The sequence below is a fragment of the Xyrauchen texanus genome, chromosome 32 (genome assembly GCF_025860055.1).
Source record: "Xyrauchen texanus isolate HMW12.3.18 chromosome 32, RBS_HiC_50CHRs, whole genome shotgun sequence".
In the NCBI taxonomy this organism is placed as follows: Eukaryota; Metazoa; Chordata; class Actinopteri; order Cypriniformes; family Catostomidae; genus Xyrauchen; species Xyrauchen texanus.
The window spans coordinates 12,845,766-12,870,843 of NC_068307.1; the positions used below are offsets into that span (position 1 = coordinate 12,845,766).

Consider the following 25,078-nt stretch of genomic DNA (forward strand, 5'->3'; position numbering starts at 1 on the left):
GGTGGACAATAAAATGGCAATAAATAAATAAATCCCATAGACTTACATTGAAGGAGGGACCTGAGCCAAAATTAGAATTTTTAAAATCTTTACAGGGTCTTTACTTTGGTCTGTAAAGCTACAAATAGGACAAAAAACACCATAAAACCACAGGAGAATTAATAAATATGACACATGCACTATATTTGTAGTTTTCTGAAGTGATACCATCACTTTGTGTGGTGCAAAATTTAAGTCATTATTCACACCAAAATCAAATCAATTAATTGATAAGGTGCTGAAATTAAATATGGAGGCTACTTCGATAACTTCAAATCTCATTGGTTTTCATTGCATCTTGTGACCAAACATCATAAAGTTATATCGCAAGAACAAATGAGGCTTGATGTTATCATCTTAAAATCAGCATTATATTAATGATTTCATTGAAGCAGAAATGTGCTGGAACATTTTTATTGTTAAAATTCTCTTATCCTAGCTTAATATGCAGAGACAACCATAACTAAGCCATTTGCAGGTTCATTTCTCAAACTGTACACACTGGCCCTATGGTGTTTTAAAAATGTTATTAGTTTTGAGCAGCCGGTCCAGCTCGACACAACATTTATTTAATCCGTGGTGTGAATTTGTGGTGAACCAGCTGTTTGTTCGATCACCAGCGGACAAGGGATGTATTTGGAAAGCTGCTTGAAAACAACGTTCTGTTCAGTGGAGCTAGTGGAGCAGAAATTACTATACTTCAGCTTTAAGTCATTATTCAATCTCAAATAAAATTCATTGATAATAACGTGCTGAAATCATATGGCGGTTCTTATTCTGTCTTCTGAGCAAACAACATTACACTAATCCAAACAAATTATGTTATCAAAGTAGCCGCACATATTTCATATCACTGCTTATTTGATGATTTGATTTATAGATTATGAAAGTATTTTGTATTTTTTTCTCCCCAGTTAGTAATGCCCAATTCCCAATGCACTCTTAAGTCCACGTGGTGGCGTAGTGACTCGGCTCAGTCTGGGTGGCAGAGAACAAATCTCAGGCAAATCTTGCCTTCGCCTCTGAAAACATCAATCTGCGCATCTTATCACGTGGGTTGTTTAGCATGTTACTGCGTAGATGTAGTGCGTGTGGAGACTTCACGCTATTCTCCGCAGCATCCAAGCACAACTCGCCACGCTCCCCACCGAAGCAAGAACCACACATAGTGACCACGAGGAGGTTATTCCATGTGACTCTACCCTCACTAGCAACCGGGCCAATGTGGTTGCTTAGGAGACCTGGCTGGAGTCACTCAGCACACCCTGGATTCGAACTCACGACTCCAGGGGTGGTAGTCAGTGTCAATATTTGCTGAGCTACCCAGGCCCCCAGAATTTTCATTTTTGTGTTAACTATTACTTTAACAAATTAGTTAAGTCATAACGGCATCTGTGTTGAACCTTTAACATTAGGTTATATTGAGTAGAATTGGCTGCTTATTTGGGCCCTTATGTGATCTGTGATCTGTCTGTTACAGTTAAACAGTTCCTCCTCCATAAACTAGAATTTCTACCCTCAATGGCGTTTACGTCATCTTCTTAGAATACATTACTTCATTTGTTTATCTTAGCAATATGGTGGTTGCCAGTTTTAGCATCTTCAGCAGCAAAGATTATAAGTAGTAACATGAACACATTATCCCATTTCTACACACATAACCAAAGGGATGTGTGTTAATTAAGCAGTAACCCATATGAGTGTGAAGGAGGTGACCTCTCTTGACAGATTAATAGACTGCTGAGAGGAACCAAGCTATCGAAAAGAGACAAATGCACACACACACCGTCTGTCTGTTGAGACGGGCATTCATATGATATTAATGCTGTTGACAAAACTTTGCGTTAATGAAGTGTTTTCTGTATGCTCGTTGACAAAGTGAAGGTGTAGGTGTACATTAGTATGACTGTCGATCAAGTGTATGAATAGTTCTCAGTGTAAGAGTCTGAATTTTTAGCAAGCATGTTTAACTTCCCCTATGCTGTAGGCGTCCCTGTTCAATGCTTTCTTTCTTCCCACCCCCATCCCTCCCTTTCTCTTTTTTCCTAATTTTCTCTCCATCCCATCCCTTGTTGCATGGGCTCAATTTTTCCACTCTCTGTAGGGAAACATTTTTCTGTAGTCATATGCCTTTGAGTGTAAGAGGTTTATGTTTTTTTGACAGGTTTTTAACAGAGTGAGTGTTTCATTTGCTTCTATTAAAGGAATAGTTCACCCCAAAATTTAAATTCTCTCATAATTTACTCCACTTCATGCCATCCAAGATGTGTATGTCTTTCTATCCTCTGCAGAAAGCAAACCAAGATTTTTAGAAGAATATCTCAGCTCTGTTGGTCTTTTCAATGCAAGTGAATGGTGACCAACATTTTGAAGCTCTAAAGCAGGGGTGTCAAACTCTGTTCCTGGAGGGCCACAGTCCAACAGAGTTTAGCTCCAACCCTAATTAAACATACCTGAAGCAGCTAATAAAGGTCTTCAGGAGTGCTTGAAGATTACAAGGAGGCATTTTGGAGCAGGGCTGGACCTAAAGGAGTTTGACACCCCTGCTCTAAAGCATGCATAAAAGCAATCCATAAGACTCCAGTGGTTAAATCTATATATTCAGAAGTGATATGATAGGTTTGGGCGAGAAATAGATCAATATTTAAGTCTCTTTTTACTATACATCTACACTTTCACGTTCTTCATGCATATCGCCACCTACTGGGCATGGAAGAGAATATATAGTAAAAGAGGACTTAAATATTTATCTGTTTCTCCAACACATTCTCACCCCGACTCATCACATACGGACGCTTCGGGCAGTTTCGTCACATATTGACGTGCCGGGTATACCTTTGGCGTCATTTTTCGACGCACAGGGCAGTCCGATAGACTTCTATGTATCTCCGTGAACCAGAGCATGTAGCGTTGAAATGTCACGTCTCGGGTAAGCTCACGCCGCGAACGGGTGGAGAGTCGAGACCGCGATAAATAACAATCAAAAGGAATAGGCTACAATGGCCCTCCAACTGTTTTTTGATGTTTAAAACCCCGGACACGTCGTAAAATGACGCCTTTCTACATATCTCCGAACCGGAGCGTGTAGCGTTGAAATGTCACGTCTCGGGTAAGCTCACGCCGCGAATGGGTCGAGAGTCGAGACCGCAATCAATAAAAATCAAAAGGAATAGGCTACAATGGCCCTCCAACTGGTTTTTTATGTTTCAAAACAGGACGCGTCGTAAAATGACGCCAAAGGTACACCCGGCGCGTCAATAAGCGACGCCAAGGGGTCCTGCCCTAGCGTCCGTATGTGACGAGTTGGGGTGTGAGAATGTGTTGGTTTCTCACCCACACCTATCATATCCCTTCTAAAGATATGAATTTAACCACTGGAGTCTTATGGATTACTTATATGTCCTTTATGTGCTTTCTTTAGAAGAAAGAAAGTCATCCACATATGGGATGGAATGAGGATGGGTAATTAATGAGAGAATATAAATTATTTTGGTGAACTATTACTTTAAATGCATTTTTGATGTGTGTGTGTGTGTGTGTATGTGTGAGCGTGTATTTATCACTTTGTGGGGACCAAATGTCCCCATAAGGATAGTAAAACCCGAAATTTTTGACCTTGTGGGGACATTTTGTCGGTCCCCATGAGGAAAACAGCTTATAAATCATACTTTTTTGAAAAGGTAAAAATGTAGAAAGTTTTCTGTGAGGGTTAGGTTTAGGGGTAGGGTTGGGTTTTGGGGATAGAATATAAAGTTTGTACAGTATAAAAACCATTTTGTCTATGGAAAGTCCCCATAAAACATGGAAACACAACATGTGTGTGTGTGTGTGTGTGTGTGCTGTCTCAGATTATCCTAGGATCTTTCTCTTAAGTAGTTTTCTCTGTATCGCTTACTTTATCATAGATTGCACATGTATATAACACATCATGGACATCATCATCATGTAGAATAGAGAAAATGAAAAATACCTATTTCTGTCTCATCATTTGAGAAGAATTGTGGAAGCTTTTAAATCTGGTCCCAGTAACCTCAGTTTGGCCTTTTATGACATAATTAATTACAAAATCGACCCTTTTCACAGGCTGCCATGTTGCACAGATGATGCATCTCTGCGTTATTTAGCAATGTAATATTTTAAAATTTTCCATTAAGAGTGTTATTACACTTTATATATATTTTTATTATACTTTCATTAATAAAATAAAAAAAGTCAACACTGTTGCAATGTTTTTTTTTTTAATAAAGCTGCAGAAGTGACAGTAAATTTGGCATCTTTTTCCTGTAATCCATCTCTCTCTCTCTATTTTTTTCCTCCTTTGGAAAGTCATGGAATCTTAATAGAGAAAATGGGAACACAAAAAAATATTTGCTGTTGTCCCCCACATATGTCACTTTTACACGCAATATATGAGAGAGAGAATATTGCACGACCTCAAGTACCTTATAACCTTTAATAAAACAGTTACTACTAGCGTATTAACATAGCTATTACTATATTGTGAATTGTAGAACAGCTGGAACGCTGTATTGACCAATCATCATTCAGGACCATTTAAACATTCAGCACTTTTGAGCTTGAAGCGTTTGACCTGAAACTGTGGCGCTGCAGTGTTGGGAATGTGTTTCGATAAGTCTCACAATATTCTGTTATCTGCAGTGTCACAAATGGGCACTTCACCTGCTTCATATTTCAGCTCTCAGTGATCAGTAATGCCTGAAAAGAAAAGCTAGAAGGCATCGATAATACACATTTTAAATATATGAATCATTTTGTATTATTATCGTTATGACAACAAGTAGAGGAATGTAATTTACCAGTCTTTCAGGATATAGTGACATTTTATTAAATAAATACAAGGGTATGAAGCTTGGCTCAGCTATTGGCTTTCCAAAAATGGAAAATTATATGGTTACAGATTCCCGTAAACAGCTGTATGCTGCTCGAAATATCAGTGTTTTTCCATTAACGGACAACATTTACTGCTTTTCGTTTGTGCTGTGGTCATGTAAATTCCTTTGTCACAAGATTTGTGTTTCTTAATTAATTTTATTTTCCATTGTGTTCGCATGTCTTTGCGTGCCGTATATATTTGAACTCTTAATCCCAGCGATTTAATTGTGAAACCAAGTAAAGGCCAGGCCTGGTGTTGGCTAGTTCTGCCCCCTTCAAAGCTCTATATGAGCCATTGTTTGTACAGTAATACCACCAGGAATCTGGTCCTGCCTGAAGGTTTGGTTTGGAAAATTATGCAATTTTGTGCCAAGAAGGTGTGTAATGATGATATAACAAGTTTAGTTTCTACTCTACATTTTGCTTAATAGAAAACAAAATTAGCTAGAAAATATGCTATATATCTTTATTTCTCTTTTTCTGTGTTTGTATGTAAGTGTGTCTAGGCAAAGTGATTGTTTTCCATGGCTCCGTTCCTGCGGATTGCCTTCAAAGAGTTTAGCATGGGAGACCTGCCTCCTATGACTGAACAGCCGTTCTGTGCAATTAAGATGAAGGAATCACTCAGCACAGGTTAGTTTGTCAGAATTACGTTTAACATGCAATAGTTTTATTTTAACTTGTGTATTGAGACCCTTTATAGAGTTCGTTTAAAAATAAAAGTCCTCAACATTTACTCCCCATCATGTAGTTCCAAATCCACATGTCTTTCTATCTTCTGTGGAACACAAAATTCACTCAGCTACCATTCACTCTCATTCCCTTTTTTTTTTTTTGGTCCATACAATGAAAGTGAATGGTGACTGAGACTAATCATTCCTTTTGTTTTCCATGGAAGAAAGTCATATGAGGTTGGAACTACATGAGGGTGAGTAAATGATCACAGAATAAAAAATTTTGGGTGAACTATTTGTTTAAATTCTTCTCGTTCATACTATTTCTTCAACCAGAGCGAGGGAAGACACTGGTCCAGAGGAAGCCCACCATGTACCCTGCATGGAAATCCTCGTTTGATGCACACATCTATGAGGGACGGGTCATACAGGTGGTAATAATGAAAACGGCAGAGGAAACTTTGTCAGAAGCCACGGTCGGGGTCTCTGTTATTGCTGAGCGCTGCAAAAAAGGCAACGGCCATGCAGAGTTCTGGGTAGACCTGCAACCCTCCGGGAAGGTGATGATGTCTGTCCAGTTCTTCGTTGAGGATTCAGAACAAGGTGGGCATTTGCACGTTTAAACGCATACTTTCAGGTTGAATGATGTGTCTATTAACCAGCACTGGTTTTAAAATCTCGAAAACCTCATAGACAGAATTGACTTCATTAGAGAATATCATGCAGAAATATTATGTATTAGTTTCAATGCTGGTTGTTTCTTCGGCGTGTGGAGTCGTGTGGGTCGGGATTCGAACCAACCCTGTGATTAGTGGAAGACCCGCTCTACCAATTGAGCCACAGCCGCCCACAAGTCAGTGTCAATACTTGCTGAGATACCCAGGACTATTCCTTTCACAAATTAGTTAAGTCATAACAGCATCTGTGTTGAACCTTCATCATTAGGTTATATTGAGTAGAATCGGCTTCTTATTTGGGCCCTTATGGTGGTAGTCAGCATCTTTACATAGTTACCCAGGCCCCCCGTTTTGATAATTTACATTGTAATTTACATAGTATTCTAATCAGTAAAGAAAATCTAACTCATCAAATAGCCATGTGTCATATGTTGTTGGAAAGCTCTCAAGAGTTGAATACAACCAGCCTATTTGTTTTACTCACATATAAAATGTAGTGAGTAATAGCTTAGTATATATCTTTGACATATATGTTTCATGTGAACAGGTGTTTCTTGTATGCCGTGTTTTCACTCATAACTTCATGAAAATTAATCCGAATATAAAATGTCACTTACTTAGAGGAGGTGATTATCTTTCAGACAAGCTCACACACAATATAATCAGATGCATAGTTCATTAGATGACCCACACGAAGCACAATGTACACACAGCATATGGCTATCTGGCATCTTGATATCTGGCTGCAAAAACGTTAGCTTTCCTGGATACGATGACATCATCGGAAATGCTGTAGCATCATGTAACACTAAACAAATCGGATTGGGTTCAGTTTTCTCCAACCAGTGGTGACAATCCTCCATATCTGGGCAGAGAGTCATGTCATCACTGTAATTACATATGGCCACCAGGACATGGTGCTAAGTAGATGATACAGACTCAATGATGACTCAAATGGCACAGAATGAAATTGATTCTGTGAAATCTCATTACTAAAATCCTATCTGCATGCTATGCAAACCTTTAGCCATTGTTGTGTTTGCATGTGTAAGTAGTTCTTATGTACAATTATTATATTTGAAATGTTTGGAGAGGATTTTGAACACTTTAATTATAATTGTAATGTTATAACTTTTGATTGCTTTGTTCTGTGAACAGAAACCTTTACTCCGTTACAGGTAACATTCTTGGGAACAAAACAAAAGCAGTTTTTTGGAGCCACCTTATTTACACCCTGAGATGTATATTGTCAAATCAGAAAATATCTGTTTATATCGTTTAATTTTTGGTTCAAGTTTTTTGTGATTTTTCATCAGTTTCATAAGCTGAGAGTCTCAGAATTTTTAACTGGGGGGGTCCAGTTATAAACCTTTAATTTTGGGTATGCCACTGAAACAGAAAAATCTTTAAAAACACCCTCAGAGCTTGATGTTTAAAATAATCTAATTTAAAATGCTAAAAATCAATTTCAATTTTTGCGTGCGCTCACAATAGTTGTGCTTTCCCTCACAATACATTTACCATGGTTACTACAGTCTACAATATTGGTAGCATATTATAAGGTTACATGTGTTAACATTATTAAATGCATTAGGTATCATTAACTTAGAATGAACAAAATATTTTTACAGTATTTGTTCATCTTTTATTTATCTTAGTTAATAAAAATAACATTTTCATTGTTAGTTTACGTTAAGTCATAGTGCATTATCTAATGTTAACATATAAAAAAAAAATATTTTAAAAATCATTTTGAAATTAACATTATCCAAGATTAATAAATGCTGTAAAGGTATTATTCATTGTTAGTTCATGTTAACTAATGTTATTAAATAATGTAAAAAGTTTATATATCTTGTTATAGATATACTGTTCAAATGAAAGATTAAAGGGATAATTCATCCAAAAATACAAATTCTGTCATCATTTACTCTTTTTAACTTTTTTGCACTCCCACATGTATATGACTTTCTACGTAGGACAGGGTAGGAATTTTTGCGTGCCCTCGCAATAGTTTTGCGTTCACTTACAATACATTTTCCATGGTTTTACAATAGTAACCATATTCTAACCATGACATTCATAGTGAAACCATAGTAATAATACAGGAAATTGTGGTAAAACTATGGTAATAAAAATCCTAATTTTGTGGGTATCATGGTTTTACTATGCAAATACCATAGTTTAACTATGGTTTTACACTTTTTATGTTAAATGTTTGCATGAAAAATCTTTCTTTAAAATAAATGCTACTGGGTTTAAAATTGGACACTTTTTTGGGGGGCACTGTATCAATGTGAAAGTAAAGCTTATTGCAAGTCAGTTCAGTTTGGTCATTTTTGTTCTGTTTGATTTGAATTAAAAGTGCTGTGCATTAACCACTTGTAGTCTTACTTTATATCTAAAGAACCTATTATGGCCTGCTTTACAGAATCCAACTCATCAATGATTGGGAAAGAGGAAGGCGGCCTTCTAACTCTAAACAAAAGGAGAGGCGCCATCAAACAGGCCAAGGTTCACTTTATCAAGAACCACGAGTTCACAGCCACCTTCTTCAAACAGCCCACCTTCTGCTCGGTCTGCAGAGAGTTTGTGTGGTAAGTAAATAAATGAGTGAATTAAAGAAAAACATGAAAATACAGAGGCACTTGTATTGCAAAATAATTGCCCCAGATGGCTGGTGCACACAAAATTTCAGGCCTTCTTAATTGGAAAATCTAACTAGATTTGAACATTTTCTAATGAAAATGTGAGCATTTTTGTGTAAAACCGGTCTCCACAATGCTAGGGGGTTGCTATGGCATTGCTAGATGGTTGCTTGAAGGGATGTGCAATACTACCAATTTTCATTATCGACTAGTTGGTAGGTTGTTTAACAAGACAAGACATGCGTGTTAATGATTTTAGTGTGATAAAATCACTTATTAATCTTTTTCTGTGTAAAGTTATTGCCACTATATATTACTTTGTATATAACTTTGTTGCCATGATGATGTAATGTCAATGAATCCTAAAATAACTGTAAAAATTATGATTTAAATAACTTTACAGCTCAAATAATACGTGAATTTTAACAGAACAATTAATGTAAGTGCTTTTATAAAATTATAAGCTTCACAATTCTGCCTTTAAGCCCTCTAAAAATTGGCCCCATTCACTTCCATTGTAAGTGTCTCACTGAAACTTTGATTTGTCCTTTTTGTTTAAGAAAAGTACAGATAATTCAAAATGTATTTTTTGAGGTAATGAACATTATGCCACAAGTGCTGTCGATTGAACTTAACTTGTATTGAACCAGGAATATCCCTTTAAGGATTTCTTTATGCCCATATTATCATCAAGCAATAATCATCAAATTGCTTAGAAAAGTACACATTTAGACCATTATATCAGTGCAGGACAATTTATGTGCCAAAGTTTAATACATGGGCTGGGGTTTGCTCCGATCCTTGCCTTAGCAAGCAGCACTAAAATAGCATAAGTAACATGCTGCTTCTATAAGTGCCTCTATGGTTTTGTTCACTGCATAAAGCACAATACAAAAAACAAAGATCGCTGGTTCAATCTCAAATTGGAATGACCCAGCAAATGGAGAGATACCAAGATTATTATCCAGCTCTATTGTGCCCTTAAGCAAGATACTTCTCTTTCAAAGTTACGCATGACACTCTAATTGTTATGCTATAACAGGTTAGTCCAAAGAGAAAAGATCCAGTGAGTCCATAAGTCTGTTGCTTTATATATTGCAAGTAGCTAGCTACCATTAGATTCCACAAATGATTATTTATACCCAGATATCAGTCCCCTCCTCTTATGATGTTTAGAAATCTAAATCTGAAGTACATTTACATTTATTCATTTTGCAGAGCCTTTATCCATATTGCATTAAGGAGGCATAGTAGAAATAGCCATAACAGAAGCTGCACATAGCCAGCAATAAAAGCATATGGTCCGCCTGTAATCTTGGTGTGTTTATGTTGGTAAGCACACTTGGACTTTCCTCTGATATTTCAGCTGCCTCAGCAAAGTCTCTAGGGCAGTCTCCTTCCTGTGCAGTGTGAGACAGAATGCTGTTCTTTCGTGCTTTGTTCACACTTGTGTATGTGTGCGAGTATGAGAAGAAACAGAAGGAGAGTTTGTTATTGGCTTTGGCTATAGATCAAGTGTTCTAATGTCTTCCTGATAAAAGATTTCCATTCAAACTGACACTACATATCAACTGCTGTGTAGATATGTCAATACTCCAACACTCTCTCTTTGCTTTCCAGGGGTCTCAACAAGCAGGGCTACAAATGTAGGCGTAAGTGTCTTCACAACTTTCTAAATCTATTGCAGACACTCCCTTCAGCTGCACTGTAAGAACACACATTGTACATACGGAACTGGCCTATCCAGTTCCTAATTTTTTCTTTAAGTCAATATGTTCCAATATGTGAGTTGTTCTTTTAAAGCACAAATTGAGTTCATTTAACTTGTTACATTTGGACCTTTTTTTCTGGTGCATAAATCATCCACCTCTGTTGAATTAACATAATGGACTCTTTTGAAATCTATGTTAGACATAAAGGGATAGTTCACCCAAAAAATGTATTTCTGTCACCATTTACTCCCCCTCATGTTGTTTCAAACATGAGGGGGAGTAGATCCAAGACTTCCTTTCTTCCATGGATCACAAAAGGAGATGTTAGGCATAATATTCAGTTTCAGTCACCATTCACTTTCACTGTATAAAAAAAGATGCAATGAAAGTGAATGGTGACTGAGGTTAACATTCTGCCTAACTCCCTCTACTTTTTTGTTTCACAGAAGAAAGTCATTGATACAGGTTTGGAACAACATGATGACGATGTAAATGATGACCATTTTTTACGAGGGGAGGGGTGGGGAGAGGGAAAAAGCGTGTGGAGACACACAAAGAGAGAGAGAAGAACTTGCTCCCCGGCTCTAACTAACTCTGTCGCCCTTTCCCTAACCGCTGCTCCACCCTCTGGCAGACGCCAGCATGCTCATCCAACTGGCGGACGGCAGCACGTGCTCTGGCCCCTGGCGGATGGAACCGCTCCTCCCCTTCTTCGGCAGACTGCAGTGGTTCCTCCGGCTTTCAGCGGCCGTCAGTGACCCTCCGTCCCCAGGCAGACAGCCACAGCTGCTCCACTGGTGGATGGCAGCAGCGAGGACTCCTCCCTCCTGAATTTTGGCACTACTGTAACAGTTTAAGGATGGGCAAGGAGGAGGCAGGAACCAACTGAACAGTCAACATAAAGGTTTAATGATAAAAATGAACTTAAAACAACATAATGAACAAAGACATCATGTGCATCTCTCTCTCACTAACTGGCACCTCCAGCTCCCCTTTATCTCGCTCTCCCGCTGATCAGCTGATTCAGCACCAACCGTGCACCATCACGGCCCGGCCACGCCCTCCTCGCCACCCATCCTTTTAAGATGATTTATGTACCATTTAAAAATGATGAATAAAAAAGTTAAATAATAAAGCTATTAATAAAAGGTTAATTCACCCATATTGCAAACAATGAGAGTGCTGTAGCATCTGCTCCTTTGCTTTTTCCAGAATGCAATGCTGCCATTCACAAGAAGTGCATTGATAAGATCATTGGGAGATGCACAGGAACAGCGGCCAACAGTCGAGATACAGTGGTAAGCATCAGTGTTTCCTTAAAGTAATAGTTCACCCAAAAATAAAACTTCTGTCGTCATTCACTCACCCATGTTTTTCCAACATTTTATTACTTTCTTTTTTCCATGTAACACAAAAGGAAATGTTAGGCAGAATGTTAGCCTCAGCCACTATTCAGATTCATTGCATATTTTATTCCAAACAATGAAAGTGAATGGTGACTGAGACTGTCATTCCTCCTAATATCTCCTTTTGTATACCATGGAAGAAAGAACATTATGTGGGTTTGGAACAACATGACTGTGTGTAAATGATGACAGAACTATCCAACATATTGAACGGACATTACATCTGTCCCACAGCCTTGTTTTCATTTGTGTTGAATAAGGTCCAAACTCTCCTCACTTCAGCTCCATCATCTCTATCAAGGTGCTATTTTGGATTTCAGTTTAAATGTTTGTGATTGCATTAGCTGGCAAACAGTATTACCTTTTTGAATCAGGGGTCAGTACAAAGTCTTAGATTGGCTCTCGGATGCCAGAGCGCTTGGGTCACTATTGGGACTAATGAGTTGCACATTCCAAAAGGCCATCATTTTAAGACCTTTTCAAAGAGGTCTTGCAAAGGGACGGTTCATGTGCTTCCAATACCAATAGTGATCAGAGCAAGGATCAGAGTTTGTCAGTGATCAATAGAAACCCATGAAAATATAAAAGTAGAGCTGCCAAGTCATGGATACATCTGTTGCAGGGTCAATGAACTCACATGGCCATTTTGGCTTCTTGTGACTAGTAGATGCCTTGCTCAAAAAAATGGTTGGAACTGCCTTATGTCGCAGCATGGAGAAAAGCTATTTGTTTCTTAGCAATAGGTTTGTCATCGGTCTCTGTTTCCAGTAGTGCTCGTAGGCAGTTGTGGCCTCCTTGAGGCGAGGGGAGATGTCTCCTGGAAAGGGCACCATGAAGCATTTTAAAAGTTGCATTCATGCCCACAAGCATTTGGATTCAGTCTGGTTGAGTGGTGTCTATGTGTGTCTGCAGTTTCAGAAGGAGCGCTTCAAGATTGACATGCCACATCGCTTCAAGACACACAACTACATGAGCCCAACATTTTGCGACCACTGTGGCAGTTTGCTTTGGGGAATGGTCAAACAAGGCCTCAAGTGTGAAGGTATGGAAGAGAATGCAGTTTGTTTTGGGCAGGGGATATTTATGTTTTCAATTGTTGCTTCCTTTTTTCCCTTTAAAGGAATAGTTTATCCAAAAAACAAATATTCTGTAATTATTTATGCACCCACATGTCGTTCCAAAACAATTTGACTTACTTTCTTCTGCGGAACACAAAAAGTTAAATTTTGAAGAATGCCACCATCGCTAATTTCCATAAAATAGCAGTTGATTGTGACTCACTTTAAAGCTTAAAAAGTACCCAAAAGTATCATGAAAGCAGTCCATGCAACTCGTGCATCATATTCCAAGTGTTCTGAAAGCATACGATCACTTTGTGACACAAATCAAATAATTAATTATAATTCATAATTAAAACATCACGCCGTCACTACACAAGAACCAATGAGATTTTATGTTTTTGACGTCTTGCCAGATTTGATTTGGCCTTTGTATATATGGGTTTATCAATGATTTGATTTGTTTTGGATAAAATTTTGGTCACTTCATCAATCAAATTGTTTGCATGCCTTCAGAAAACTTGAAATATGACACACCACTGCATGGATTTCTTATGACTCTTTTGGGTGCCTAATGTGCTGAAGCTTCACTGTGAGTTACTATCCACTGCTATTGTATGGAAATGGTCTATTGCGATATTCTTTAAAATAGGGCTGTCTATTCAGTGGGAATAATTATATAAAACATAATGTGTTTAAAAAATGTCCTCAATTAATCATGTCCCCAGACAGTAATATAGAATATACCAACCACCGGAGCAATTCAAGCTTGAAGTACCAACTGTTTTCAGCAGGGGGCAGAAAGCGAAACACCAGCTGTATAGGCAACCTGCAGCTGTACAGACAACAAATCACTCTCTATCTTGCTTGACACTAGAAATAGCACAATATGAGAAAGCCTTCTTGCGTTCAAACACAGCTGGATGGAGCGCAGTTCCTAATCCAGGGATTTCGAGACATGTTTTTCTACGTTGCAAACTACTACTAACTTGACACAGTGACCTAAAAACGTGTTTTTTATGACATGACGCAATCAAAGTGAGATGCTCCAAAATTATGTGTGCTCTGAAGTGCCCTAAGAAAAGTACTTAAAATAAATCTACCTTTAACAGATTGACGAATTCAATTGCAAAATAAATAGCTGTGGAATTTTGGCCAATGATTGGCTTAAGTTTAATCATATGGAAACAAACAATATATTGCATTCTAAAGCTTATTGTATTGTCTTATTAATGCTTTACTCGTCCGCCACAATATGTAATGCATTTTAGCGGTCTAAATTGTTATATGTATAAAATAGATTCTATTAATAATCATTTAATCATTATATATTGAATTATTGTTATTTGTGGGCCCTTCTCTGCAAATATGTATACAGTATATGCAAGTGACTGCAATTAATTATTCAGCAAATCATGTAATTAGATAAAAAAGAAATTTGATTGACAGCCCTACTTTATTTGTTTCTGTGCTCCTAAGAAATAGTCATACATGTTTGGAACATGAGGATGAGTAAAAAATTATAGAATTTTAAATTTTGGGTGAACTATTCCTCTACACATTCTTTATCAATTTTAATATCTAATACAACTCATTCTTTCTGTCCAGATTGTAGTATGAATGTTCATCATAAATGTCAGTCTAAGGTCGGCAACCTCTGTGGAATCAATCAAAAGCTCCTGGCTGAGGCTTTAAACCAAGTTAGCCTAGTAAGTAATTCAACTGTCATCATTCACACTTACACAAACATTCTCTCATCATTAATGTGCCCCCTTTTTTTAAGAAATCTGGAACTGCTTTTATATTTTATAAACCAAAAAGATTACTGTATATTTGTGAGTTGAGAAGGAATTATGTTTGACCTCCTTGTTGTCTTGATGAAACTTCCAGAAATAAACCAGACAAATACTGTTGTTCTAAGAAATGTAAAATGTTCCATTTAGAAATCTTCCACAAAACGCCCAGATCTCACGTCAGAAACTGGAATCTATCAAGCCATAGACAAAAACATGCCACTGGACCTTAGTGGTAAGTTTCCATTACTGCATCTTCCCTGCTACGACATAGCTTCCAGTTGATTTGACAGCTAATGTTAAAGTAGCTTTGAGTCATCTTGTACTTACACTGACATCTAGCAGCTTGGATGCAGCATCATTGAAAATCAATAGTTTTCAGTTTCAGATGCCATTGTAGAAATGTACTATTTACAGTCAGCCATGATTCATTTAATCAATGAGTGAAAGTGTCAAATAACAGGATAGTTACTATGATTAAGCGACTAGTAGTCGTCTGGTCATGTGATTCTAACATGGCTGCATTTTTATGTGAGTGGTCATGATTTCTTGCATATATTGCAATATTATAACCTTTAAGGAAAACATGAAATCCACTTTTTTTTTTCTTTGCTTATGTGTTTGCAATGGTCTATAATATTGTTTGTGTGTAATAGGGGAGTGTTCTCCCTATGAAAAGCTATGGGAAGACACAACCCCTCCCAGCACCACAATCACACACCAAACCCGCGTCTCCATTAACAACTTTGTGTTCCACAAGGTCCTGGGCAAAGGCAGCTTTGGAAAGGTAAGAAGCAAGGAACAAATCTCTTGAAGTCTTGAAGGTTTCTTTTTGAAGTCCTGTCCTTGAACAGGTCTTGTATCCTAATAGGTGATGCTGGCGGAGCTGAAAGGAAAGGGGGAATATTTTGCAGTAAAGGCCCTAAAGAAGGATGTGGTGCTAATGGATGATGATGTGGAATGCACTATGGTGGAGAAAAGAGTTTTAGCATTGGCCTGGGATAACCCTTTCCTCACACACCTTTACTGCACGTTTCAGACGAATGTAAGCCTTCTTCCATTTAATTACATAAAAGTATGTTACAGCCTTATTCCAAAATTGATTAAATTCAATATTTTCCTCAAAATTCTACAAACAATACCCCATAATGACAACATGAAAGAAGTTTGTTTGAAATCATTGCAAATGTATTTTGGAAAAAAAAAATCACATGCACATAAGTATTCACAGCCTTTACTCAATACTTTGTTGATGCACCTTTGGCACCAATTACAGCCTCAAGTCTTTCTGAGTATGAGGTTACAAGCTTGGCACACCTTTTTTTGGGCAGTTTCTCCCATTCTTCTTTGCAGGACCTCTCCATCAGGTTGGAGCTTGAGAGTGCATAGCCATTTTTAGATCTCTCCAGAGATGTTCAATCGGGTTCAAGTCTGGGCTCTGGCTGGGCCACTCAAGGACATTCACAGAGTTGTCCCATAGCCACTCCTTTGTTATCTTGGCTGTGTGCTTAGGGTCGTTGTCCTGTTGGAAGATGAACCTTCACCCCAGTCTGAGGTCCAGAGTGCTCCGGAGCAGGTTTTCATCAAGGATGTCTCTGTACATTGCTGCATTGATCTTTCCCTCGATCCTGACTAGTCTCCCTGTTCCTGTCGCTGAAAAACATCCCCACAGCATGATGCTGCCACCACCATGCTTCACAGAAGGGATGGTATTGGCCAGGTGTTGAGTGTGTGCCTGGTTTCCTCCAGACTTGATGCTTGCCATTCAGGCCAGAGTTCAATCTTTGTTTCATCAGACAAGAGAATTTTGTTTCTCATGGTCTTAGAGTCCTTCAGGTGCCTTTTGGCAAACTCCAGGTGGGCTGTCATGTGCCTTTTACTGAGGAGTGGCTTCCTTCTGGCCACTCTACCATACAGGCCTGATTGGTGGAGTGCTGCAGAGATGGTTGTTCTTCTGGAAGGTTCTTCTCTCTCCACAGAGAAACGCTGGAGCTCTGTCAGAGTGACCATCGGGTTCTTGGTCACCTCCCTGACTAAGGCCCTTTTCCTCCAATCGCTCAGTTTGGCTGGGCGGCCAGCTCTAGGAAGAGTCCTGGTGGTTCCAAACTTCCATTTATGGATGATGGAGGCCACTGTGCTCATTGGCACCTTCAATGCTGCAGAAATGTTTATGTACCCTTCCCCAGATCTGTGCCTCGAGACAATCCTGTCTCAGAGGTCTATAGACAATTCCTTGGACTTCATGGCTTTGTTTGTGCTCTAACATGCACTGTTAACTGTGGGAACTTATATAGACAGGTGTATGCCTTTCAAGTTGTAGAAACATCTCAAGGATGATCAGTGGAAACAGGATGCACCTGAGCTCAATTTTGTGTGTTATGGCAAAGGCTGTGAATACTTAAGGCATACATGTGATTTTCTTTTTTCTTTTTTTTTTTTTCTTCTGTTTTTTTTTTTTTTATAAATTTGCAAAGATTTCAAACAAACTTCTTTCACGTTGTCATTATGGGGTATTGTTTGTAGAATTGTGAGGAAAATAATGAATTTAATCCATTATGGAATAAGGCTGTAACATAACAAAATGTGAAGCACTGTGAATACTTTCCGGATGCACTGTATACCTTACAAGAGATTATATGCCTGCTTTTTTTATTATAATATATTTTCATATCATTTTTTATTATTTTATACCACTGTGAGGAATATGGAATGTGCTACTACAAAATGGAATCCCTACCTTTCACATGAATAAAATGAAAGGTCACAGCAAAGTTTTGTTATCATTATGGTAATGCATTTTCTAGAACTAGTTCCCCCATTTGACATGCCAAGTTTACGTGGTTGTCGTGATTTAATCAACATGTAATTCTGCTTGGCATTTAAAGGGACAGTTTGGCGTTAACCATTAAGAAAATTACATAATGGAATACACAAAGTAAAGTAAAGTTCAATTTGGGATTTGCTCATGCTATTACTTGAATTTAAACCTTTGAGGAAATGCATATGTTTCTGTGCTGTCTGGGAATGTACAGAACTCTTAAACAATTCACAAGGGAAACTACATAAGAAGCTCAGGGCTATCTGAAATTCCCTTGTTGTCAGTTATCAAATCCCTCATTTGACAGGCTTTCTAAAATGACTAAACAGGATAGGTTTGTTTAGAATTATGTGTTGTGATAATTTGTTATTCTGCAAAGGATGTCTCCTTATCTCTAATTAATAATACTGATCCATGTGTTTATCAATAGGAGCACTTGTTCTTTGTGATGGAGTATCTGAATGGAGGAGATCTGATGTTTCACATTCAGGATAAGGGGCGTTTTGATTTATACAGAGCCACGTGAGTGACATGGACTCTAAATACCTTTCTCTCCCCTCGCCTATACTAAGGAAATGTATGCAATAAAAAAAAACCATACTTTTTTTCATTGTGAAATACAGTAAAAGCCATTGTCTTTTACATCCATTAAAGGAATATTCCAGGTCCAAAACAAGTTAAGCTCAATTGACAGCATGTGTGGCATAATATTGATTACCTTAAAAAAATATTTTGACCTATTCCTCCTTTTCTTAAAAAAATAAAGCAAAAATCTAGGTTTCAGTGAGGCTCTTACAATGGAGGAGAATGGGGCCAATCCATAAACATTAAAGTATTCTCTGTTTCACAAGTATAGACCCAAGACGTATACAATATGCGTATGAACATGAATTTAGTGTGATAAAATCAATAACCTTTTCTGTGTAAAGTTGTAGCCCATTTAACAACTTTGTTGCCATGACGATGTAATGTCAACAAACCCTAAAATGACTGTAAAAATTATGATTTAAACAACTCTACAGCTCAAACAATACACAAGTTTTATCAGAAGAATAAATGTAAGTGCTTTTATAAAATTATAAGCTTCACATTTCTACCTTTTAAACCCTCCAAATATTTGCCCCATTCATTTCTATTATAAGTGCCTCACTGCAACCTTGATTTTTGCTTCTTTTTTTAATGGTAATCTGTATTATGCTCGACATCTTATGCGATGTGATGTTAATTACCAAAAAAAACAATATCATCACATCTTTCAGTTTTTCAAAACGTATCAAATGTGTACTGTGAAAGTCAATGGGGCAAATGTCTATGTTTTATTTTTTATAGGGGTATTACTGTAAACTAGTTTTTTTTTATATATATAATATGAGTGATGCATCAAAATAATTTTCTTTGATAATCGACCTCATGCCACAGTTGCTGTTAGTGGAGCTTAACTTTGAATGTAGAATATTAATGAAAGAATGAACAATTATATGTTAATTCACTAGTCATTACATAAGCTGAATTGCAATGATGACAAAACTGATTGCAATAATGACAAGTGATGCTTGTCTGTTTTTTGTCACAGGTTCTATTCAGCTGAAATCATCTGTGGACTACAGTTTCTCCACTCAAAGGGCATTATATACAGGTGCGATTCTCGAGACGATTGATTATGTGGTTTGTCGACATTTCAATGTGAAGAAAATCTTTTCCTGTGTGGATCTAATATTACACGTCTGTCTGTACCTTCTCAGAGATTTGAAGTTGGACAATGTGATGCTAGACAGAGATGGACACATTAAGATTGCAGATTTTGGAATGTGCAAAGAGAACATGTTTGGAGAACACCGAGCCACCACATTCTGTGGCACACCAGATTACATTGCTCCTGAGATCCTGCTGGGACAAAAGTACACATTCTCAGTGGACTGGTGGTCATTTGGCGTGCTGCTCTACGAGATGCTGATCGGCCAGTCACCATTCCAGGGCGACGATGAGGACGAGCTGTTTGAGTCAATTCGCATGGATGTACCTCACTACCCACGTTGGTTTACCAAGGAAGCCAAAGAACTTCTGGAGAAGGTATGACCTACTGTATAGGATCTTAAAGGAATATTCTGGGTTCAATCAAAATGTAGCTCAATCAAAAGCATTTGTGGTTGATTACCACACAAATTAGTTTCAACTCTCCTTTTCTTTAAAAAAAGCAAAAATCTCGGTTCCAGTGAGGCACTTACAATGGAGGTGAATGGGGCCAATCTGTAAACATTAAAATACTCACTGTTTCAAAATTATAGCCACAAGATGTAATAAAATATTATTCTTAATATAATTTGAGTATGATAAAATCACTTGCTAAACTTTTTTGTATGAAGTTGCAAGTAGCAAGAAAAAGTATGTGAACTCATTGGAATTACCTACATTTATGTATAAATTTGTCTTAAAATCTGGGATGATCTTCATCTAAATTACATTAGTGAAAAAACACAATCTGTTTTAACTAACAACATACACATTATTGTATTGTTTTTGTACATATTAAATACATCCTTAAAAAATTCACAGTGTAGGTTGGAAAACATTTGTGAGGCTAATGACATCAAAAAAGAAGTTCGCAAACTTGGAATCCAATTAATGAAACTAGATTGGAGGTGTGGGTTATAGCTACTTTTGACTTATAAAAAGCACTCAAAGATTTGCTATTCAAATGAAGTATCTGCTGATGTGGACCATGCCTCACAAAAAAAGAGATCTCAGAAGCAAAAAACATTAAACAGACATGGTGTCCATAGCAACACTACGAAGAAAGCTGCTGCTTTCCAACAAAAACATGAAGTATGGCGCCTGAAGTTTACCAAAGACCACCTTGACACTCCACAACGCTACTGGGAAAATGTTTTGTGGACTGATGCAACTTTGGTTGAATTGTTTGATAAGATCACACAGCACAACGTATGGTGTAAAAAAGGCACCCCATACCAACATGAAAACATCATCCCAACGGTGAAGTATGCTGTAGGGAGTATCATGATTTGGGGCTGCTTTGCTGCTTCGGGGCCTGGACCACTTTCCATCATTGAGGGAAAAATTAATTTCCAAATTGATCAAGCTATTCTATGGGATAATGTAAGGGTGGTGGTGCGCAGTAGAAGTTTGGTGATGCAGCAGGTAATTGACCCTAAACTTCAAAGTAACTCCACTTCACAATGGCTTCAAAAAAAGAAAATCCACCTTTTGGAGTGGCCCAGTCAGAACCTGTGGAATGACCTCAAGAGCTATTCATGCCAGACATCCTAAGAATATGGCTGATCTGAAGCAGTTCTGTAAGGAAGAATGATCCAGAATTCCTTCTGAGAGTTGTGCAGGTCTAATCCACAGCTACCGGAAAAACTTGGTTGAGGTTATTGCTGCAAAAGGAGGATTGGCCAGATATTAAATCCAAGGGTTCACATACTTTTTCCATAGAAATTTGATTTTTAATGGGATGTGTTTAATTATGACATGAAAGATTATAATTGTTTGTTTGTTGTTAACTTAAGGATATTGTGTTTGTCTATATTTGTGAATTTGATACAAATGAGATCACAATTTATGACCAATTAATGCAGAAAACCAGCTAATTCCAAAGGGTTCACTTACTTTTTCTTGCTACCGTATACCCAACTTCATTGCCATAACGACGTAACTGTGTAAACTCTAAAACCCTAAAATGACTGTAAAAACTGATTTTTATCAATTTTACAGCTCAAATACTACACCAATTTTATTAGAAGAATTTATTAAAGTTCTTTTATGAAATTATAAGCTTCACATTTCTGCCTTTAAACCCTCCACAAATGTGACCGATTCACTTTCATTGTAAGGACCTCTGTGTAACCTTGATATTTGCTGCTTCTTCTTTTTTTTTTTTTAAGAAAAGGAGGGTCAAGTAAAAATACATTTTTGGTGTAATCAGCATTATGCCACAAATTTTATTGATTGAGCTGAAATTGAATTGAACACAGAATATTAATTTAAGTACTCAGTTTAAGCTTTAAAGGGTAAATGACTTGCACTGACTCATCTAGATAGCATTGTATTTATTTATCTGTGTCTTTGCCGTTTTCAACAGTTATTTGAGCGGGATCCAACCCAGCGACTTGGTGTTGTTGGAAATATCCGTGGACAGGCCTTCTTCAAGACAATCAACTGGCCTGAGCTGGAGAAACGAAAGATCAATCCACCATTCAAGCCGAAAGTGGTATGATTTATTTTATTTATTTGAACAAAACCTTGTGAAACTGTAGGCCACTCAAAATGTGACGCAAGTCTATGGTTAAACATTTCTAGAACAGTGTGAACTGTTCTAAGACAACTTAGATAATGGCATGATTCACTATAATGTACTGTAAATGTAAACAATGCATAGCAATGATTTGATGGTTTTTACCACATTTGGGATACGGTGTAGCAATAAAATGTCATAGCAAATGTGTGTCCGTTTATAAATGTTTAGTTAATGTATGACTGGTCTTTTATGGCTGAAATCTTGTTAAAAGATAAAACCTATATCCATTGCCATATCTCTGTTATAATGATGACATTACAATCAAGGGCTCATGTCATGAGGAATCAACATTTTCCTTGATCTGTTGACATAAAAGGGTTTAATGTTCTATAAAACCATACTGTCTTTCAGAACTTAAAACTTCCTTCCCTGTCCAAAAACACCATTTACTGAAACAAAAATGGTCATGAAAATCAAAATGATGCCGCTTATATATCCTTGGGATATGATTGACAGGCCAACATAAAAAAAGCTCCTCTTGACTTGCATTTGGAACTTCATTTAAATTAAACATATATGCTTTGAAACTTTAAGCAGTGTTTTATCATAAATCCTTTGACTCATCAAGAGATGCCCAGTGACAAGACATCTCTGTTCTTCTAATTGCAGAAATCCCCGAACGACTGTAGCAACTTTGATCGGGAGTTCCTCAGTGAAAAGCCCCGTCTCTCACACTGTGACAAGAACCTGATTGGCTCCATGGACCAGACAGCCTTTGCTGGCTTCTCTTTCATTAATCCCAAAATGGATACCATTATGGAAAAATGAGAGGTTTAGACAGGATTTTGGTCAAGACTTCCAGACCTACCCACTTAAAGCAAAAACAGCATACAGGAGCCAGGAGTTCAACCAGCGTTACACTTGTTATACTTTCTGGATGATCCAAAAAGATTATTTATGTCTTTGACAAGATTAAAACTTCAAATCAAATTAACTTTGTGATATTTGTTAATGTGTATATATACATATCCTTAACATAGATATATGAACACGTTTTTGTGATTAAAATGAACCTTTTTTCCATTCACACTTACACACACACACACACATACATAGAGGGAGAGAGAATCAACCTTATAAAAAGAGACTCAAAACCTTAAAGAAATGGACTGTATATTTTAGCTCTTTTTTGTGTTACTGTAAGTTTCATATGCTGGGAATTTGAATGAATAGTGGCCTTCTTAACACTTGTGAATCCTATTTGTGCATCTTCATACACCCAGTGTGTAGGGCATAATGTCTTATATTGTTAACAGAATTTCATACTAAGATTTATTTGAGGGATGTTTTGTCGTTTTTTGTAAGTTATCCTTTCTAGCTGATCTGTAACCAGTTTTACTGTGTAAGTTTTTACGGTGCTGATTTTGCCAGTGGGAGATAAGCATAGGCTCTGCTGAGTATGCATAAAATAGTGTTTGTAGAAGTATGGGTCTATAATTCATGGAAGTTTGAGAAGGCCTGCATCATGTAGTCTCATGTAGGTGAATCTAAAATCTCTGCAATATATATATAAAAAAATAGAAATACTGAAGTCTTGATAGACATCTTGTTCATAAGTATGGCTACATATATGGTACTGTAAAAGGTAGTATACTGGTACAGTATATTGGTGGTTGGAGGTTATAGGTCACTTAGCCAGAGAGTATAAATATATGTACTGTTATTTAATGTTGGTAATTTAATCAAATATGATACTGTATATAAATATATATGTATATTGTTCTGAACTGTTGTTGTTATTGGAGGTAATAATGCACTTCTTTTTTTAACTGAATTTACTCTTCAAAACTCAACACTATTAAATGTAACTTGAATTTTAATTTTGACTTCTGTCTGATTGTTGTGTTGCAGTTGAGGCATCTTCATCTCGTCACCACGTTTATCATAGTTTCGGCCAAAATACCATACTCTCATTACATCATCTGTGGAAACTCTGGAATTAGCCACCACTGTCATTAAAAAAGGGATAGTTCACCCAGTTATTTCCCCATATTCTCTCATCATTTACTCACCCTCATGCCATCTCAAAAGTGTATGCCTTCCTTTCTTCAACAGAAAAGTCTTTTTTTTCGAAGAATATCTCAGCTCTGTAGGTCCATACAATGCAAGTGAATGGTGACCAGACCTTTCAAGCTCCAAAAAGCACTTAAAGGCAGCATAAAAGTAATCCATATAACTCAATTGGTTAAATCCATGTCTTCGAATGTGATATAATAGCTGTGCGTGAGAAACTGATCAATATTTAAGTCCTTTTTTTACTATAATTCTCCACTTTCAAATAATGTGAAAGTGGGGATTTACATAATTTAATATGAAAATGGTATTGTACCGCATCTCTGCAAGCAAGTGACGTGATAAAACAATCACTCCTGTTTATACAGTGCAAGCGTGCAACATTGAAGTGATCTAGTATTGTCTTGTCACATCGTGGCGCTCCCACGTGAAACATCATATTTCACAAGAAAGGGAGAAAAGGCAAAAAATGCTAAGAGTTAAGAGAAACACTTAAAACAGAATTCTTCACCCCTGCTAAACACCTGTTAAGTCCCTCATCTCCATAATCTGATGTAGGCTATACAGATATTTTCTTTGCCTTTATGAATTAGTCAAGTTTAATGACATAAGGCCATACAGTATCAGTAATAGTATACATAATACTTATATAAATACTATAATATTAATACTTGGAATATACATGCACAATATTCAAAATATAATTTTATTATCTATTTATGTTATTATCTTTTAGTAAACATCATAACTAATTTAGCAACATGGTCCCCTCTTTTAGGATTTAATCTGTAAACATGTTCAGTTCATTTTGTCTACTTTAAACTTTTGAGCATTGACTTAAAAGGGAAAGTTCACCTAAAATGAAAAATCACTTCACATTGTTTATGTTTTTAACTTTCTTCTGTATAGCTCAAAAGATGTTAGGCAGAATGTTAGTTTCAGTATTCACTTTCATTGAAGGGGAAAAAAGCTGCAGTGAAAGTGAATGGTGACTTAAGACTGAAGTTCTGTCTAATATATCCTATTGAGTTC

The 25,078-nt window shown here is 37.1% G+C and overlaps 1 protein-coding gene across 1 annotated transcript in view; it reads left to right on the top strand.

Annotated features, from left to right (window-relative positions):
- LOC127625658 (protein kinase C delta type-like) overlaps nt 1–23,840 on the top strand; it is a 31,666-nt gene extending 7,826 nt beyond the window's left edge. Inside the window, exons 2-16 of the mRNA XM_052100970.1 lie at nt 5,430–5,565; nt 5,943–6,209; nt 8,715–8,880; nt 10,552–10,583; nt 11,856–11,941; nt 12,962–13,091; nt 14,716–14,816; nt 15,051–15,135; nt 15,557–15,687; nt 15,772–15,945; nt 18,149–18,240; nt 19,292–19,354; nt 19,461–19,788; nt 21,818–21,946; nt 22,643–23,840. Coding sequence (XP_051956930.1) covers nt 5,457–5,565; nt 5,943–6,209; nt 8,715–8,880; nt 10,552–10,583; nt 11,856–11,941; nt 12,962–13,091; nt 14,716–14,816; nt 15,051–15,135; nt 15,557–15,687; nt 15,772–15,945; nt 18,149–18,240; nt 19,292–19,354; nt 19,461–19,788; nt 21,818–21,946; nt 22,643–22,801 — 2,052 coding nt within the window. The 5' untranslated portion in view covers nt 5,430–5,456 and the 3' untranslated portion in view covers nt 22,802–23,840. The remainder of the gene's footprint in view (nt 1–5,429; nt 5,566–5,942; nt 6,210–8,714; nt 8,881–10,551; nt 10,584–11,855; nt 11,942–12,961; nt 13,092–14,715; nt 14,817–15,050; nt 15,136–15,556; nt 15,688–15,771; nt 15,946–18,148; nt 18,241–19,291; nt 19,355–19,460; nt 19,789–21,817; nt 21,947–22,642) is intronic.
- Nucleotides 23,841–25,078: the final 1,238 nt, after the last annotated feature.